The sequence below is a fragment of the Thamnophis elegans genome, chromosome Z, assembly GCF_009769535.1.
Source record: "Thamnophis elegans isolate rThaEle1 chromosome Z, rThaEle1.pri, whole genome shotgun sequence".
Classification (NCBI taxonomy): Eukaryota; Metazoa; Chordata; class Lepidosauria; order Squamata; family Colubridae; genus Thamnophis; species Thamnophis elegans.
Genome location: NC_045558.1, coordinates 141,750,672 through 141,768,012, shown reverse-complemented (window position 1 = coordinate 141,768,012; position 17,341 = coordinate 141,750,672). Strand labels below are relative to the sequence as shown.

At 47.5% G+C, this 17,341-nt stretch overlaps 1 protein-coding gene across 1 annotated transcript in view; it reads right to left on the bottom strand.

Moving 5' to 3' along the window:
• The window catches only part of REC8 (REC8 meiotic recombination protein), a 48,233-nt gene that overhangs the window by 3,667 nt on the left and 27,225 nt on the right, over positions 1 to 17,341 (bottom strand). The window contains exons 11-17 of the mRNA XM_032236627.1: positions 14,231 to 14,322; positions 13,969 to 14,112; positions 9,625 to 9,691; positions 6,906 to 7,030; positions 5,406 to 5,454; positions 3,339 to 3,399; positions 1,031 to 1,141 (exon numbers count right to left, since the gene is read on the bottom strand). Of these exons, the coding sequence (XP_032092518.1) occupies positions 1,031 to 1,141; positions 3,339 to 3,399; positions 5,406 to 5,454; positions 6,906 to 7,030; positions 9,625 to 9,691; positions 13,969 to 14,112; positions 14,231 to 14,322 (649 nt within the window). The remainder of the gene's footprint in view (positions 1 to 1,030; positions 1,142 to 3,338; positions 3,400 to 5,405; positions 5,455 to 6,905; positions 7,031 to 9,624; positions 9,692 to 13,968; positions 14,113 to 14,230; positions 14,323 to 17,341) is intronic.

The following is a 17,341-nucleotide window of genomic DNA, read 5'->3' as shown; positions in this document are numbered from 1 at the left end:
AGGGAGGAAAAGAGGAAAGAAAAGGGAAGGAAGGAGAAGGAGGGAGGGAGGGAGGAAAGAAGGTAGAGAGGGAACCTAAAGAGGAAGGAAGGAAAACAAGGGAAGAAAGGAAGATAGAGGGAAGGGAAAAAAGGAAGGAAAAGGAAGGAAGGGGAGGAGGGGGAGGGATGGAGAGAGGAAGGATGGATGAGAAGAAGGGAGGAGGAAGATAGAAGGAAAAGAGGAATGCAGGAGGAAAGAAGGAAGGAAGGGAATGAATAGAAGGAAGGAAGGAAGAGAAGGAAAGAAAGCAGGAAGGAAGGAGATAGGAATGAGAAGGAAGGAAAGAAGAAGGAAGGAGGTGGGAATGAGAAGGAAGGGAAAGAAGGGAAGAAGGAAGAGAAGGAAAGAAAGGGGGAATGAAAAGGAAGGAAGAAGGAAGGGGGAATGAATAGAAGGAAGGAAGAGAAGGGAAGAAGGCAGGAAGGGAGGAGATAGGAATGAGAAGGAAGGAAAGAAGAAGGAAGGAGGTGGGAATGAGAAGGAAGGGAAAGAGAAGGGAAGAAGGAAGAGAAGGAAAGAAAGGGGGAATGAAAAGGAAGGAAGAAGGAAGGGGGAATGAATAGAAGGAAGGAAGAGACCGAAAGAAGGGAGGAGATAGGAATGAGAAGGACGAAAAGAAGAAGGGAGGAGGGAGGGAAGGAAGGAGGTGGGAATGAGAAAAAAGGAGGAAGGAAGGAATGAAGAGCAGGAAGAGCAGGAAGAAAGAAAGGAAGGGAGAAGATAGCAATGAGGAGGAAGGGAAGAAGGGAGGAAGGTGAAGGGTGGGAGGGAGGGAAGAAGGAGAAAGAATTCCTCCATTAAATCCTCTCTCCCACCCCTTCCTTCACAGCTTCCTCTTGAGAAAAGCTCTTTTTTCCCATTTTTAGAAGAAATGGCTCTTTTGAAACCCTTAAAAGAAGAATGGGGTGGGTTAAACTATTTTCAGCAAAGCGTGGGGGGGGGGGTATCCCGCTTTTAGAAGTGGGGGCCGGGAGGGGGGCCCCCTTACCTGCGGACGTAGCCCAAAGTGATCACCTCCTTCTCCAGCGGCAATTCGAAACTGATTTCGGGGAGTTCGGGCACCACGGGCAAGATCCCGCTTTCCGGTTCGAGGAGAACCCTGTTTAGGGAGGGAAGGGTCGATCAATCAACCTGGAGCTGGAAGGGACCTTGGAGGTCTTCTAGTCCAGCCCCCCTGCTCAAGCAGGAGACCCTGGCTCATTCCAGACATTCAACGCTCCAATCTCAGACAATTTCCAGTGATGGAGCCTTCAGAACTTCTGGTGGCAAGCTGTTCCCCTGGCTAATTGTTTTAATTGTTGGGAAAATCCTCCTTAATTCCAGGGTGCTTCCCTCCTTGATTAGTTCCCATCCATTGCGTCGTCTTCTCCTGCCTTTGGGACAGAGTTTGGGGCAGAAAAATCCAATCCGGAAATAACGGATTCATGCAGGATTCCTTCACTTCTTTACATGCAGAATAACACGGGAATGAATGCACAATGCCAACAGCAGATTCTTCCAACGGGGTAGAGAGAGATCAGTTCTCTTGCACAGACTCGGAGCTCCAAAGTTAAGCCACGCCCAGGCTCCAAACCACCAAATTAGTTCCCAATGGCTGACCAGTTGCTATGTCCTATTCCAGTTCATGAATATTCTGACACTTTAGTTGATTTAAAAGATAAGTTGGGCCACCCTCTTCTTTGGGGGCAGCCCCTCAAATATTGCAAGACTGCTATCCCCGCCCGCCCCCCCATTCCATCTTTTCTCTAGACTGGCCGAACCCGAATCCTGCAACCGTTCTTCATATGTTCTTAGTCTTCAGGCCTTTGATCCTCTTAATTGCTCTCCTCTGCACTTCCCCCCCGCAAAGTCTCAACATCTTTTTTTTTGTAACGTGGTGACCCCCCAAAAAAAGACGATGCCAAGAATGTTTGCTCCCCCAGTCCCTAGAGGCCCCATTTCTTGGAGGGGAGGGTTGTGGGAAGTTAGCACCCACCCCTCTCCTGTCAAAATGAAATATTGAAAAGGCGGAATATTCTATTTCCCTGGACCAGAAATGGAGAAACATGTTTTTAGGCAGGAGACAGGCTCACTCTTAATAGCCCCCCACTTTTGTCAAGGCGCCATTAGGGCCCCCCCCCGCACAGAGCTAGTCTACTATACATAACAAAGGTGGGATTAGCCTTCCACGGAAACTCGACACGTGGCATCTGGGAACTCAACCGAGCTTGGGACTCAAAAGACACACGACCTGCAAAGTTAGCTAAGACATGCTCACTCTTAATAGGCCACCACCTTTGTCAAGACGCCATTAGCCCCCCCCCCCCGCAGAGCTAGTCTACTATACATAACAAAGGTAGGATTAGCCTTCCATGGAAACTCGACACATGGCATCTGGGAACTCAATCGAGCTTGGGACTCAAAAAGCACACGACCTGCAAAGTTAGCTAAGACATGCTCACTCTTAATAGGCCCCACCTTTGTCAAGGCGCCATTAGGGTCCCCCCGCAGAGCTAGTCTGATATACATAACAAAGGTGGGATTAGCCTTCCACAGAAACTCGACACGTGGCATCTGGGAACTCAATCGAGCTTGGGACTCAAAAGACACACGACCTGCAAAGTTAGCTAAGACATGCTCACTCTTAATAGGCCCCACCTTTGTCAAGGCGCCATTAGGGTCCCTCAGAGCTAGTCTACTATACATAACAAAGCCTTCCACAGAAACTCGACACATGGCATCTGGGAACTCAACCGAGCTTGGGACTCAAAAGACATACGACCTGCAAAGTTAGCTAAGACATGCTCACTCTTAGTAGCCCCCCCACCTTTGTCAAGGCGCCATTAGCCCCCCCCCCAGAGCTAGTCTACTATACATAACAAAGGTAGGATTAGCCTTCCACGGAAACTCAACACATGGCATCTGGGAACTCAACCAAGCTTGGGACTCAAAAGACACACGACCTGCAAAGTTAGCTAAGACACACACACACATACACACACGCCCCTGGCAGTATGGCAACCAATCAGAATACATTTCTTACACAGGAACAGGAAACAGAGAGGTGGGGCCGAACAGAGAGTATAAAAAAAACTCAGGAACTTTCAGCCCCCCTTTTCCTCTCTTTTCTTCTTCACCCAACATCTGGAAGCATGTGATTTCCTCCTTTTCTCTTCAGGAGCTCAAGCCGTGGGATCCTGTCCACCCTTAAGCCATCTTTCCAAGCAGCCTCCATGTTCCCAGTGCCTTTTCCCCCCACTTGGAACTGAACCCAGGGGGGACATTTCTTCCAACAAGGGCAGACAGGGAACTTTTACCTCTCTTCAGGTGTCTTCAAACCTGGGCGAGCTTCTTCCTCGGTCGTCTCGAGGGATATTTCTGCAAGGAAGACCAAGACTCCGTCAAAAAAAGCTCCACATTTCCTCTTTTGGAGCAGATGAAGGAGAAGGGATGAGCTCCGTACCTGAGACTCTCTGGAGCACAGGGTCTCCAACCTTGGCCACTTGAAGTCTTGTGGACTTCAACCCCCAGAATTCCCCAGCCAGCTCCTTTTTTTCACTTTGCCGAAGTCATATTACGCTTCCTGCATACCCACCGTCTATTAAGAAAGTTACCCTACATGGCTGGCTGAGGAATTCTGGGAGTTGAAGTCCACAAGTCTTAAAGTAACCAAGGTTGGAGACCCCTGATTTAAGACTGGTGGCCTTCAACCCCCAGAATTCCCCAGCCAGCTCCTTTTTTTCATTCTGCCGAAGTCATATTATGCTTCCTGCATACCCTCCGTCTATTAAGAAAGTTACCCTATGTGGCTGGCTGTGGAATTCTGGGAGTTGAAGTCCACCAGTCTTAAAGTGACCAAGGTTGGAGACCCCTGATTTAAGACTGGTGGCCTTCAACCCCCAGAATTCCCCAGCCAGCTCCTTTTTTTCACTCTGCCGAAGTCATATTACGCTTCCTGCATACCCTCCGTCTATTAAGAAAGTTACCCTATGTGGCTGGCTGTGGAATTCTGGGAGTTGAAGTCCACCAGTCTTAAAGTGACCAAGGTTGGAGACCCCTGATTTAAGACTGGTGGACTTCAACCCCCAGAATTCCCCAGCCAGCTCCTTTTTTTCACTCTGCCGAAGTCATATTACGCTTCCTGCATACCCTCCGTCTATTAAGAAAGTTACCCTACGTGGCTGGCTGAGGAATTCTGGAAGTTGAAGTCCACCAGTCTTAAAGTGACCAAGGTTGGAGACCCCTGATTTAAGACTGGTGGACTTCAACCCCCAGAATTCCCCAGCCAGCTCCTTTTTTTCACTTTGCCGAAGTCATATTACGCTTCCTGCATACCCACCGTCTATTAAGAAAGTTACCCTACATGGCTGGCTGAGGAATTCTGGGAGTTGAAGTCCACAAGTCTTAAAGTAACCAAGGTTGGAGACCCCTGATTTAAGACTGGTGGCCTTCAACCCCCAGAATTCCCCAGCCAGCTCCTTTTTTTCATTCTGCCGAAGTCATATTATGCTTCCTGCATACCCTCCGTCTATTAAGAAAGTTACCCTACATGGCTGGCTGAGGAATTCTGGGAGTTGAAGTCCACCAGTCTTAAAGTAACCAAGGTTGGAGACCCCTGATTTAAGACTGGTGGACTTCAACCCCCAGAATTCCCCAGCCAGCTCCTTTTTTTCACTCTGCCGAAGTCATATTATGCTTCCTGCATACCCTCCGTCTATTAAGAAAGTTACCCTATGTGGCTGGCTGTGGAATTCTGGGAGTTGAAGTCCACCAGTCTTAAAGTGACCAAGGTTGGAGACCCCTGATTTAAGACTGGTGGACTTCAACCCCCAGAATTCCCCAGCCAGCTCCTTTTTTTCACTCTGCCGAAGTCATATTACGCTTCCTGCATACCCTCCGTCTATTAAGAAAGTTACCCTACGTGGCTGGCTGAGGAATTCTGGAAGTTGAAGTCCACCAGTCTTAAAGTGACCAAGGTTGGAGACCCCTGATTTAAGACTGGTGGACTTCAACCCCCAGAATTCCCCAGCCAGCTCCTTTTTTTCACTTTGCCGAAGTCATATTACGCTTCCTGCATACCCACCGTCTATTAAGAAAGTTACCCTACATGGCTGGCTGAGGAATTCTGGGAGTTTAAGTCCACAAGTCTTAAAGTAACCAAGGTTGGAGACCCCTGATTTAAGACTGGTGGCCTTCAACCCCCAGAATTCCCCAGCCAGCTCCTTTTTTTCACTTTGCCGAAGTCATATTACGCTTCCTGCATACCCTCCGTCTATTAAGAAAGTTACCCTACGTGGCTGGCTGAGGAATTCTGGGAGTTGAAGTCCACCAGTCTTGAAGTTGCCAAGGTTGGAGACCCCTGCTGTAGAGAACTCAGGACTCACCTGAGGAGCCCACCGGAGGCCCGCTCGGTTCCTCAGCCGCCCTCAGCTCCTGCAGGAGGAAAGAGAGAACACCAAACACCATGAATTGTGAACCAAAGACGCAAAGGACCGAAGAGGTTAAAATAGAATAGAATCCTTTATTGGCCAAGTGTGATTGGAGACACAAGGAATTTGTCTTCGGTGCGTAAGCTCTCAGTGTACATAAAATCACTTTGCCATTTGAGCATTCCCCATCTCAGACATGGGGACAAGTAAGAATGGAATGGAATAGAAAATAGAGTAGAATAGAATAGAATAGAATAGAATAGAATAGAATAGAATAGAATATGGAATGGAACAGAATGGAACGGAACAGAATAAAATATAGAATGGAATGGAATGGAATGGAATAGAATAGAATATGGAATGGAATAGAATAGAATAGGGAATGGAACGGAACAGAACAGAACAGAATAGAATATAGAATGGAATAGAATGGAATAGAATAGAATAGAATAGAATATGGAATAGAATAGAATAGAATAGAAAAGGGAATGGAACGGAACAGAACAGAACAGAATATAGAATGGAATAGAATAGAATAGAATATGGAATGGAATAGAATAGAATATATGGAATGGAATGGAATAGAATAGAATAGAATAGAATAGAATATGGAATGGAATAGAATAGAATAGGGAATGGAACGGAATAGAATAGAATAGAATATAGAATGGAATAGAATAGAATAGAATATGGAATGGAATAGAATGGAATGGAATAGAATAGAATAGGGAATGGAACGGAACAGAACAGAATAGAATAGAATATAGAATGGAATAGAATAGAATAGAATAGAATATGGAATAGAATGGAATAGAATAGAATAGAATAGGGAATGGAACGGAACAGAACAGAACAGAACAGAATATAGAATAGAATAGAATATGGAATGGAATAGAATAGAATATAGAATGGAATAGAATAGAATAGAATAGAATATGGAATAGAATAGAATAGGGAATGGAACGGAACAGAATAGAATAGAATAGAATAGAATAGAATAGAATATAGAATGGAATAGAATAGAATAGAATAGAATAGAATAGAATATGGAATAGAATGGAATAGAATAGAATAGAATAGGGAATGGAACAGAACAGAACAGAATATAGAATAGAATAGAATATGGAATGGAATAGAATAGAATAGAATATAGAATGGAATAGAATAGAATAGAATATGGAATAGAATAGAATAGGGAATGGAATGGAATGGAATAGAATAGAATAGAATAGAATATAGACTATAGACTATAGAATATAGAATAGAATAGAATAGAATATGGAATGGAATAGAATAGAATATGGAATGGAATGGAATAGAATAGAATAGAATAGAGCAAGGGGAATTCTGGGAATTGAAATCCACTCATCTTCAGGTTGTCGAAATTGAGCGACATTGCTGACAGCGTCACCACATCTGTCAGTGGCTGGGAAATGTTTGCGTCCGAATTGTTACCTCGAGCTCGCTGGGAATCTCAGCTCTCCGTTCCTCCTCTTCTTCAAGTCGTTCTTTGGCATAGTTAATTGGCTTGACTTTGGCGCAACGGCCCCATAATTCCCGGAGAGTGGGGTGCATCCATCCTGTCCAAGAAAAAAAAGCAGCATGGGTGGTGTAGTAATACAATACAATAGCAGAGTTGGAAGGGACCATGGAGGTCTTCTAGTCCAACCCCTTGCCTAGGCAGGAAACCCTACACCACTTCAGACAAATAGCTATCCAACATCTTCTTAAAGACTTCCAGTGTTGGGGCATTCACAACTTCTGGAGGCAACTTCTGTTCCACTGATTAATTGTTCTCACTGTCAGGAAATTCCTCCTCAGTTCTAAATTGCTTCTCTCCTTGATTAGTTCCCACCCATTGCTTCTTGTCCTGCCCTCAGGTGCCTTGGAGAATAGTTTGACTCCCTCTTCTTTGTGGCAACCCCTGAGATATTGGAAGACTGCTATCATGTCTCCCCTAGTCCTCCTTTTCATTAAACTAGACATACCCACTTCCTGCAACCGTTCCTCATATATTTTAGCCTCTTGTGAATGCCCCAACACTGGAAGTCTTTAAGAAGATGTTGGATAGCCATTTGTCTGGAACGGTATAGGGTTTCCTGCCTAGGCAGGGGGTTGGACTAGAAGACCTCCAAGGTCCCTTCCAATTCTGCTATTGTATTGTATTGAAGATGAAATGTTAAAAGAATGGAATGGCGAATTTGAGAAACATACTTAGCGATGGATGTAAGAGGTTAGAAATTAGTGATATTGTTTATGCACTGAGAGGAAAATAAGTTTAAGATCAAAAAACTATGGAAAGAGAATAATAATGGCTGAAATTGGAAACAGAATTATGATGCAAAATGGATTGTGGATAGGAGAGAATGTAAAAGAAAAGACCAAGGCAAGAGTTAGTTCATCAAAAATGTAAAAGTTTGTAATAAAAAAAAATAAAAACCTTGAAAATATATATATGTGTGTGTGTGTGTGTGTGTGTGTGTGTTGTATTTGTGCTGATAAATAAATAAAGGGAGACTAGTATAGATCTATTTCAAGCTATTTAGCTCTCATCAGCTAGCCATACCCTTGCTGGGATTCGAACCTGTGCTGTATTGCATATTAAGCAGTTGTGTTAACCACTAAGCCAAATACATATATTTCATCCTAGCTCAGTCTTGGTTTGTTACGGTTGTTCACCCCAGGCCAAGGACTGAAAAAGCTAACTTTGAGCCAGCACATGTTCTTCTGTCTTTGAAGAGTTCATCTCGGGGCTGTTCCCTCCCGGCCCAATTTGGCAAAAGGAGACGCCAACTCAAAGAAAAGGCTCACTGTTTCAGATCCCCCCCCCCCCAAAAAAAAGCCTCTAACTGAGGCTGCGAACAGGAAGAGGCTGAACCATCCTCTTACCTCCTTTTTTTAAAAAAAGGACAATTTGAGCATTGTGGGGTCCCTTGGTGGTCTCTGAGCTGGGATGGTTTTCTGGCAGACGTTTCATGCGCCAAACTAGGGAACATTATCAATGGGGGGGGGAGGAGGAAGGAGAAGAGGAGGAAGAGGAGGAAGAAGAAGAGAAAGAAGAAGAAGAAGAGGAAAAGGAAGAAGAAGAGGAGGAAGAAGGAGAAGAGAAGGAAGAGGAGGAGGAGGAAGAGGAGGAGGAGGAAGAAGAAGAGGAAGAGGAAGAAGAGGAGGAGGAGGAAGAAGGGAAAGAAGAGGAAGAAGAGGTGGAAGAAGAGGAAGAAGAAGAGGAAGAAGAAGAGGAAGAGAAGGAGGAGGAGGAAGAAGAGAAGGAGGAGGAGGAAGAAGAGGAAGAGGAAGAAGAGGAAGAGGAAGAAGAAAAGGAAGAAAAGGAGGAGAAGGAGAAAGAAGGAGGAGGAGAAGGAGGAGAAAGAAGAAGAAGAGAAGGAAGAGGAAGAAGAGGAAGAAGAGGAGGAAGAAGAAGAGGAAGAAGAAGAAGAGGAGGAGGAGGAGGAGGAAGAGGATGAAGAGAAGAAAAACAAGAAGAGGAAGAGGAAGAAGAGGAGGAGGAGGATGAAGTCCTCCTCCTCTTTCTCCTCCTCCTCCCACACTCCCTTCTAGCACTGATGATGTTCCCTAGCTGGGCCATGCAACGTCTTCAAGAAAACCACCAAACTCCGAGAGCATCAAAAATCCCACAATCCTCCTCCTCCTCCTCCTCCTCCTCCTCCTCCTCCTCCTCCTCCTCCTCCTCCTCCTCCTCCTCCTTTTCCTCCTCCTCCCACACTCCCTTCTAGCACTGATGATGTTCCCTAGTTGGCTCATGAAACGCCTGCAAGGCAATTGCCCCTCTCAGAGAGCACCCAGGGGGGGCCGCAACTCTGGGCTGCAATTCTTCCTCTTTTATCCCTTCCAGGATTTCCATGGCTGGAGAGAAGCCGGCCGGCTGGATGGATGGAATTATCTTGGATGGGAGGCCCAGAGTAAGTCACCCTAAGTGGCCAAGATTGGAAACGGGGCAGAAGGGACTCCACTTGCTCTAGATTTAGATGGGCCCGAGTCGATTAGTAAAACAGTAGTAAGCCTGGTGAGACACAGGACTTAAAGAATGGGGGGGAAGCCTGCGTTCTTGGCCATCCGTCGGCTTTACGGTCACTGATGCGAGACACGAAAGCGTTTGACTCCCGCAAGGGGAGGCGGGGAAGGGAGGAAGTACAGATATAGGAGGTTTATTTACCATAAGTTGGGTTACTCAACAGTTCCGCCGGCGTCTTTAATCTCTTGGCTGGCAAGAGGACTTTCTCCTGAAATAGGAAAAAAAAAAGCATGGAGAAAACAAAGGAAATTATTAGGATGATTATTAGAAGGGAATTGTTTATTAGAAGAATAAACAATATCATTGTTGTTAGATAGTTTATTAGAAACGAAAACAAGGCGGCGAAAAAGAGGAAATTATTAGAATTGACTATTAGGAGGGAATAAACAGTTGATTATTATTATTAGAAGGGAATTGAGGGGAGGGATGAGATATCGGGGGGCTGTGAACGCGCCCACGATCCCGTAGCAAAGTGGAGTACACCAGTTTGGTCTACTCGTCAAAGCGCCAGGCGAGAAACTGGGAGGCGGTGAGTTCTAGTCCTGCCTTGGGCATGAAAAGAGTTAGGCGGCCTTGGGCCACTCACCAGGAGACAGTGAATTCTAGTTTGCCCTTAGTCATGAACGCCAACTGGGTGACTATGGGCCAATCAACAGGAGATGCTGAGTGTTTAGACTAGGCAACTTTTGACCAAAGACTGGGAGACAGTGAGTTGTAGTCCCTACCTAGGCAAGAAAGCTGGCTGGGTGGTTTGGGCTCATCAGGAGACAGTGAGTTCTAGTTCCCCCTTAGGCATGAAAGCTGATTGTGTGACTATGGGCCAATCACCAGGAGATGGGGAGTTCTAGTCCTGGCTTAGGTAGGAAAGCGGCTAGGTGATCTCGGGCCAATTACCAGAGATGGTGAATTCTAGTTCCGCGTTAGGCATAAAGGCTGAAGGGGAGGCTTTGGACCAATTACCAGGAGACAGAGAGTTGTAGTCCCATCTTATGTAGGAAAACCGACTGGGTGACTGGATTAAACACCAAGGGACTGGGAGTTCTAGTCCCGCCTTAGGCATGAAGACCGATGGGGTGACTTTGGACCAATTTCCAGGAGACAGTGAGTTCTAATTCCCCCTTAGGCATGAAAGCTGGCTGGGGGATTTGGGGCCAATCACCAGGGGACCGTGAGTTCTAGTCCCTCCTTAGGCACGAAAGCCAACTGGGTGATTTTGAGCCAATCCCCAGGAGACAGTGAGTTCTAGTCCCAGCTTAGGCACAAAAACCAGCTAGGTGATTGAGAAACCTGTTTTTTTAAGGCAGGAAACAGACTCCCTCTCAATAGCCCCCCGCCCTCCTCGATAGCCCACAGCAGATGCCCACCCTTGAGAAATAAAGAGAGAGCTAGGTCTATTCATAAGCAAAAGCCCTCACCCGAAATTTCAACACAGGTAGGCTTTGCCCTCTACCACTCTAGCAACAGAACTCACCACATGGCTCCTGGGGATATTACATCACCCAGCAAGATTCAACCAAGCTGGGGACTTAAGACACTACAAAATGACCCCTGCATGGTCCCATGGGAGTCTGACAACCAATTGGTATACATTTCTTACCCAGGAACAGGAAGCTCTAAGGCGGGGCCCAAAAAAGGTTATAAATCTCTCTCTCTCTCTCCCTCTCTCTCTCTCACTCACTCACTCTCTCTTTCTCTCTCTCTCCCACCCATGTGCTTTTTTCCTTTGCCCAGGACCCTCCCCCCCAAAAACCACGTATCCTGTCCACCATTAAACCATCTTTGCAAGCCGTGGCACGACAAAACCGCGAAGCCCTTATCCGCGGAGACATAAGCGCGTCGCTAAAGCCGCGACGTCATCATCGTGCGTCATCACCGCCGCGACAACAGCGCGGCAACAGAAGGGCGCTTTAAAACGGCGCCGCGGCAGGAAGCCGATTTCCATTAAGGTAAGGGTTAGGATTAGGTTTAGGGGTTTGTTTTAGGTATACAACCAATTGGTATACATTCCTCACCCAGGAACAGGAAGCTCTAAGGCAGGGCCCAAAAAAGGTTATAAATCTCTCTCTCTCTCTCTCTCTCTCTCTCTCTCTCTCTCTCTCTCTCTCTCTCTCTCTCCCTCCCTCCCTCCCTCCCTCCCTCCCTCCCTCCTTCTCTCTATCCCACCTTCCCTCCATCCCTCTCCCTTTCTCCCTAGCCCAACTCACAGGGTTATTGTTGCGGGGGGAAAAACAGGAAGAAAAGCGGAGTATTAGATACATTCTCCTCCACCTTGAGTAGTTGATAAAAAAATAATAATAACATGGTATATCAAAGAAATAAATCATAAAACTCCCTGCCAGGAGAGAGAAGAAACTCGGCAGGGGGGAATGCAAGCAACCTGGATTTAGTAGACAAAATTGGCTGCTACAACTTCCTACCTATTACCCCAATACTACTACACGGGCAAACAATAAATGCAAACTCAAAGTAAACAGCTCCAAACTCGATTGCAGAAAATAGCGACTTTAGCCACAGAGGGGTCAACACCTGGAATGCTCTACCTGACTCGGTTGTTACATCCTCACCACCACCCCCTGCCCATAGCTTCAACCTCAAGCTGTCTACCGTGAGCCTCACCCCGGTCCCTGCCCTACTATACCCATTTATCTGTACTCATTCCTTACGTGTAAACGTATCCCTGCTTATTATGCTTCTATGCGTATATTGAAGAAGTATATGAATCAATTTGCTTTTATTACGAATTGCTTCTGTTACTATGTCATTCTTACTGATTAAACCCACATTTGCTGTTTGCTTCCGATACGATATTCTGCTACAAATCGTTTTGTTAAGAATTCGGCTTTGCTATCGGCTTCTGCTTCTATTATTGGGGGCCGTCAGAAATCAGTGGTTTTTCTAATCGTGGCAAATCGTGACCTTCGCGCTGGACTGCAAACGTTATCTCGCCGCTGCGTCCCCGCTTCTATTCTTGGCTTCAAAGCTAGGGACATTCTTGAAAGCTAGTAGAGGAAATTGTTACATGGGAATATCAGCCCCCCCCCCCCCCCATAGATAAAGGGACCAAATTAGGGAGTTTCCCTGGCTCGTAAAGCCAATTGGCACACGGCTATAGGGATTCTCCATAGATAAGGTAGACAGAGACAGGAATTTGAACAAAAGGATGCTTTAAAAGTCAGGTTGGTAACGCATCTTGGTCTCTTGAGTGGATAAACTTTGTTTCTATCTGCCTAAAATGTATATAATCCTCTGAGCCCCTTTTGCGGGGTGAGGGGGCGGCTCTTCCTTACGTGCAATTATTTTTTAGGCTTATATTTATAGTTTTGTCACCCAGCTTTTGCTGTGGCCATCAATAAAAGCTGGCATTTTTTTGCAAGTCTCACTCCCTTTGGCATTTCAGTGGCTCTGGGAAACTGCTGGAACCTTACAATACGTTACAATAATACAAGAGCGGAGTTGGAAGGGACCTTGGAGGTCTTCTAGTCTAACCCCCTGCCTAGGCAGGAAACCCTACACTGTTTCAGAGAAATGGCTATCCAACATCTTCTTAAAGACTTCCAGTGTTGGGGCATTCACAACTTCTGGAGGCAACTTCTGTTCCACTGATTAATTGTTCTCACTGTCAGGAAGTTTCTCCTCAGTTCTAAGTTGCTTCTCTTCTTGATTAGTTTCCACCCATTGCTTCTTGTCCTGCCCTCAGGTGCCTTGGAGAATAGTTTGACTCCCTCTTCTTTGTGGCAACCCCTGAGATATTGGAAGTCTGTTATCATGTCTCCCTTAGTCCTTCTTTTTATTCAACTAGACATCCCCAGTTCCTGCAACCGTTCTTCATTATGTTTTAGCCTCTTGTGAATGCCCCAACACTGGAAGTCTTTAAGATGTTGGATAGCCTTTTTTTTGAAACGGTATAGCGTTTCCTGCCTAGGCAGGGGGTTGGACTAGAAGACCTCCAAGGTCCCTTCCAACTCTGCTATTGTATTGTATTGTATTGTATATGTGGAGACTCTAGAAAGAGTGCAGAGAAGAGCAACAAAGAGGATTAGGGGACTGGAGACTAAACTATATATCTCCCCTGGTCTTTCTTTTCATCAAACTAGACATTCCCAGTTCCTGCAACCGTTCTTCGTATCTTTTAGCCTCCAGTCCCCTAATCCTCTTTGTTGCTCTTCTCTGCACTCTTTCCAGAGTCTCCACATCTTTTCTACACCGTGGCAACCAAAACTGAATGCCGTATTCCAAGTGTCGCCTTACCAAGGCCTTATAAAGTGGTATTAACCCTTCACCTGATCTTTATTCTATCCCTCTGTTGATGCAGCCTAGAACTGTGTTGGCTTTTTTGGCAGCTGCTGCCCACGGCTGGCTCCTATTTAAATGGTTATATATCCCTACGTCTTTTCTCACGCGTGCTCGACAAACCAAAACCAAGTCAAATCAATAAATAAAATAGATTTGGAGCCCCCGTGTCTCTCCCCGCATCAAACGTTCTACCAAGGGCTGGCACTGTATGCGGGGATCCGAGATCTGTTTCTGGAAATCCTCCCTGGAAATCTGAGTCACCACGTCCATGAAACGCAGCTGCCTTCGGCGCTTGGAGGGACGGGGAGGAGACGGCTCGTACTCGGGCAGCTGGAGCTGGGAAGAAATAAGTAAATAATTTTGGGGCTGGCCTTGGACAGTTTGTGCCCCTCCTGGGGGGCGGCCTCTGAGTGGGAGTGGGGACCCTCTCCCTCCCATCCTCCTTTGATCTCACCTCGGGGCTCAGTGGGTGCCCCCTCCTGGCCTTCACCCCGGGAGAAGGGGGAGTCGGCGGGAACCTGGGTCCTGCTCCCGGAGGAGTAATCTCTACAGATAAGGAAAAATGAGGAGGCAACTTGGGAAACAACCTCATTTTTTCTCGCCAATGTAAAAGGATGCCCGGAAAACAGATTTTTTTTCCCCCCAAGAGAGAAAACATCCAAGGCAAATATCTCAAGCCTCATTAAGCACTGATTTTCCTTGGTCCCTCGGTCGAATCCGAATGCAGTTGTAGGTTTTAGCCTTGTGTGATGCATACAGGTAGCCCTGGCCTTGCAATCGATTAGAACAGAGCTGGAAGGGACCTTGGAGGTCTTCTAGTCCAACCCCGTGTGCTCAAGCAGGAGACCTTAGACTACTTGAGACAATTTGGCTGTCTAGTCTCTTCTGAGCATCCCACATGATGAAGTTTGAAGTTTGATTTTATTTATATGCCGCCCTATTCCCTAAAAGGGACTCAGGGCGGCGAACAACTCCAACGGGAAGGGGGATATAGAAATACAAAATAGACATTTAAAATAACCAACAACCACACCTGTCGAGAGGGGAAGGGAGCTCATCAACCCCAGGCCTGCCGGCACAGCCAGGTCCTAACGGCTTTCCGGAAGGACTGGAGAGAGGTGAGGGTCCGAATCTCCGCAGGGAGTTCGTTCCAAAGGGCCGGAGCTGCTACAGAGAAGGCCCTCCCCCGGGTCATAGCCAGATGGCATTGGCTGGTGGATGAGACCCGGAGGAGGCCGACCCTGTGAGATCTAATGGGTCTTTGGGAGGTAATTGGCAGCAGGCGGTCTCTCAAGTCCCCAACTTCCGACAAGCAACGTCAATGGAGGGGATTCACTTAACGACCACCCGACTCACCTAACAACAGCAGCGATTGGCTTAACAACCGGTGGGTCAAATCGGACTCGTGACCCACTCAAAGGCCTCGCTTAGCTGTGGAAATTCCGGTTCCAACTGTGCCGATAAGCCAAGAACTACCGTATTTTTCAGAGTATAAGATGCACCTTCCCCGCACAAAAAAAGAGGGTGAAAATTTGGGTGCGTCTTATATACCGAATGTAGCTCCACCCACCCACCGTTCCCCCCACCCACCCTTTGGCCTCTGCCTCCCAGCAATTTACCTCCTTGCAGCAAATTAGATTAGATTAGATTAGAAGGTTTATTTATATGCCGCCCTTTTCCCTGGGGGGACTCAGGGCGGCTCACAATGCAAAGGAAGGGGGGAAAACAGACTTTTACATATAAGACAATACATGATTAAAACACAACATTCATACCATTCGGGCGGGTTACAATCTTTAGCCCCAGGCCTGACGGGATAGCCAGATTCTGAGGGCTGTGCGGAAGGTCTGGAGGGTGGTGAGGGTACGAATCTCCACGGGGAGATCGTTCCATTGGGTCGGAGCTACCACCGAGAAGGCTCCCCTCCGCGTGGTTGCCAGTCGGCATTGACCAGCGGATGGAACTCGGAGGAGGCCTAATCGATGAGATCTAATAGGTCGTGTGGAGGTGATCGGCAGTAGGTGGTCTCTCAAGTACCCAGATCCACTACCATGGAGGGCTTTATGGGTGGCAAGTAGCACCTTGAAGCGTATCCGGAGATCGACAGGCAGCCAGTGCAGCTCGTGGAGGATAGGTGTTACGTGGGTGAAGCGAGGCGCACCCACAATCGCTCGCGCGGCCGCATTCTGGACTAGCTGAAGTCGCCGAATGCTCTTCAAGGGCTGCCCCATGTAGAGCACGTTGCAGTACTCCAGCCTAAAGGTCACAAGGGCACGAGTGACTGTTGTGAGAGCCTCCCGGTTCAGGTAGGGGCGCAACTGGTGCACCAGGCGAACCTGGTGGGGAAAATGGGGCTTGCGGAGGCTGGGATAGGCCATAGCAATCCCGGCATCCTGAAACAGCTGATCATTGGGAGGCCCCTGGTGAAACTGAAAGTGAAACCTGCTGTTTGCTCCAGGAGGGAAATTGCTGGGAGGCAGAAACAGATTTTTTTTTTCTTGTGCTGATCAGGCTGTTCTCTGCAAGGAGGTAAGTCAAATAACTATAAATGCCTATAGAAGATTGGATTGGATTGGATTTATTACATTTATATGCCGCCCTTTTCCCCGAAGGCGACTCAGGGCGGCTCACAATTCAAATCAGGGAAGGGGGTACAGACAGGGAATAAAAAAAACGAACATAACAATACATAATTTAAAAGCACACAACAGTCATACCATTCGAGGAGGGGGGCAACAGCTCTTTAGCCCCAGGCCTGTCGGAACAGCCAGGTTTTAAGGGCTTTGCGGAAGGCCTGGAGGGTGGTGAGGGTTCGAATCTCCACGGGGAGTTCGTTCCAGAGGGTCGGAGCAGCCACAGAGAAGGCTCTCCTCCGGGTAGTCGCTAGTCGGCATTGGCCGGCGGATGGAATTCGGAGGAGGCCTAATCTGTGGGATCTAATCGGTCTATTGGAGGTAATTGGCAGCAGGCGGTCTCTCAAGTACCCAGGTCCAATACCATTAAGGGCTTTATAAGTGACGACTAGCGCCTTGAAGCGTATCCGAAGACCGATAGGCAGCCAGTGCAGCTCGCGGAGGATAGGTGTTACGTGGGTGAACCGAGGTGCACCCACGATCGCTCGCGCGGCCGCATTCTGGACAAGCTGAAGTCGCCGAATGCTCTTCAAGGGCTGCCCTATGTAGAGCACGTTGCAGTAGTCCAGCCTAGAGGTCACAAGGGCGCGAGTGACTGTTGTGAGGGCCTCCCGGTTCAGGTAGGGACGCAACTGGTGCACCAGGCGAACCTGGGCAAATGCCCCCCTGGTCACAGCTGACAAGTGGTGTTCGAAAGTCAGCTGTGGATCCAGGAGGACCCCCAAGTTGCGAACCCTGTCTGAGGGGCGTACTGTTTGACCCCCCAGCCTGAGAGATGGAAAACTTGGCCAATTAGTAGGAGGGAAACACACCAGCCACTCGGTCTTATCCGGATTGAGTACAAGCTTGTTAACCCCCATCCAGGCCCTAACAGCCTCGAGGCCCTGGCACATCACGTCAAGGTGAAGGTTCAAATCATTGGACTTACTTTT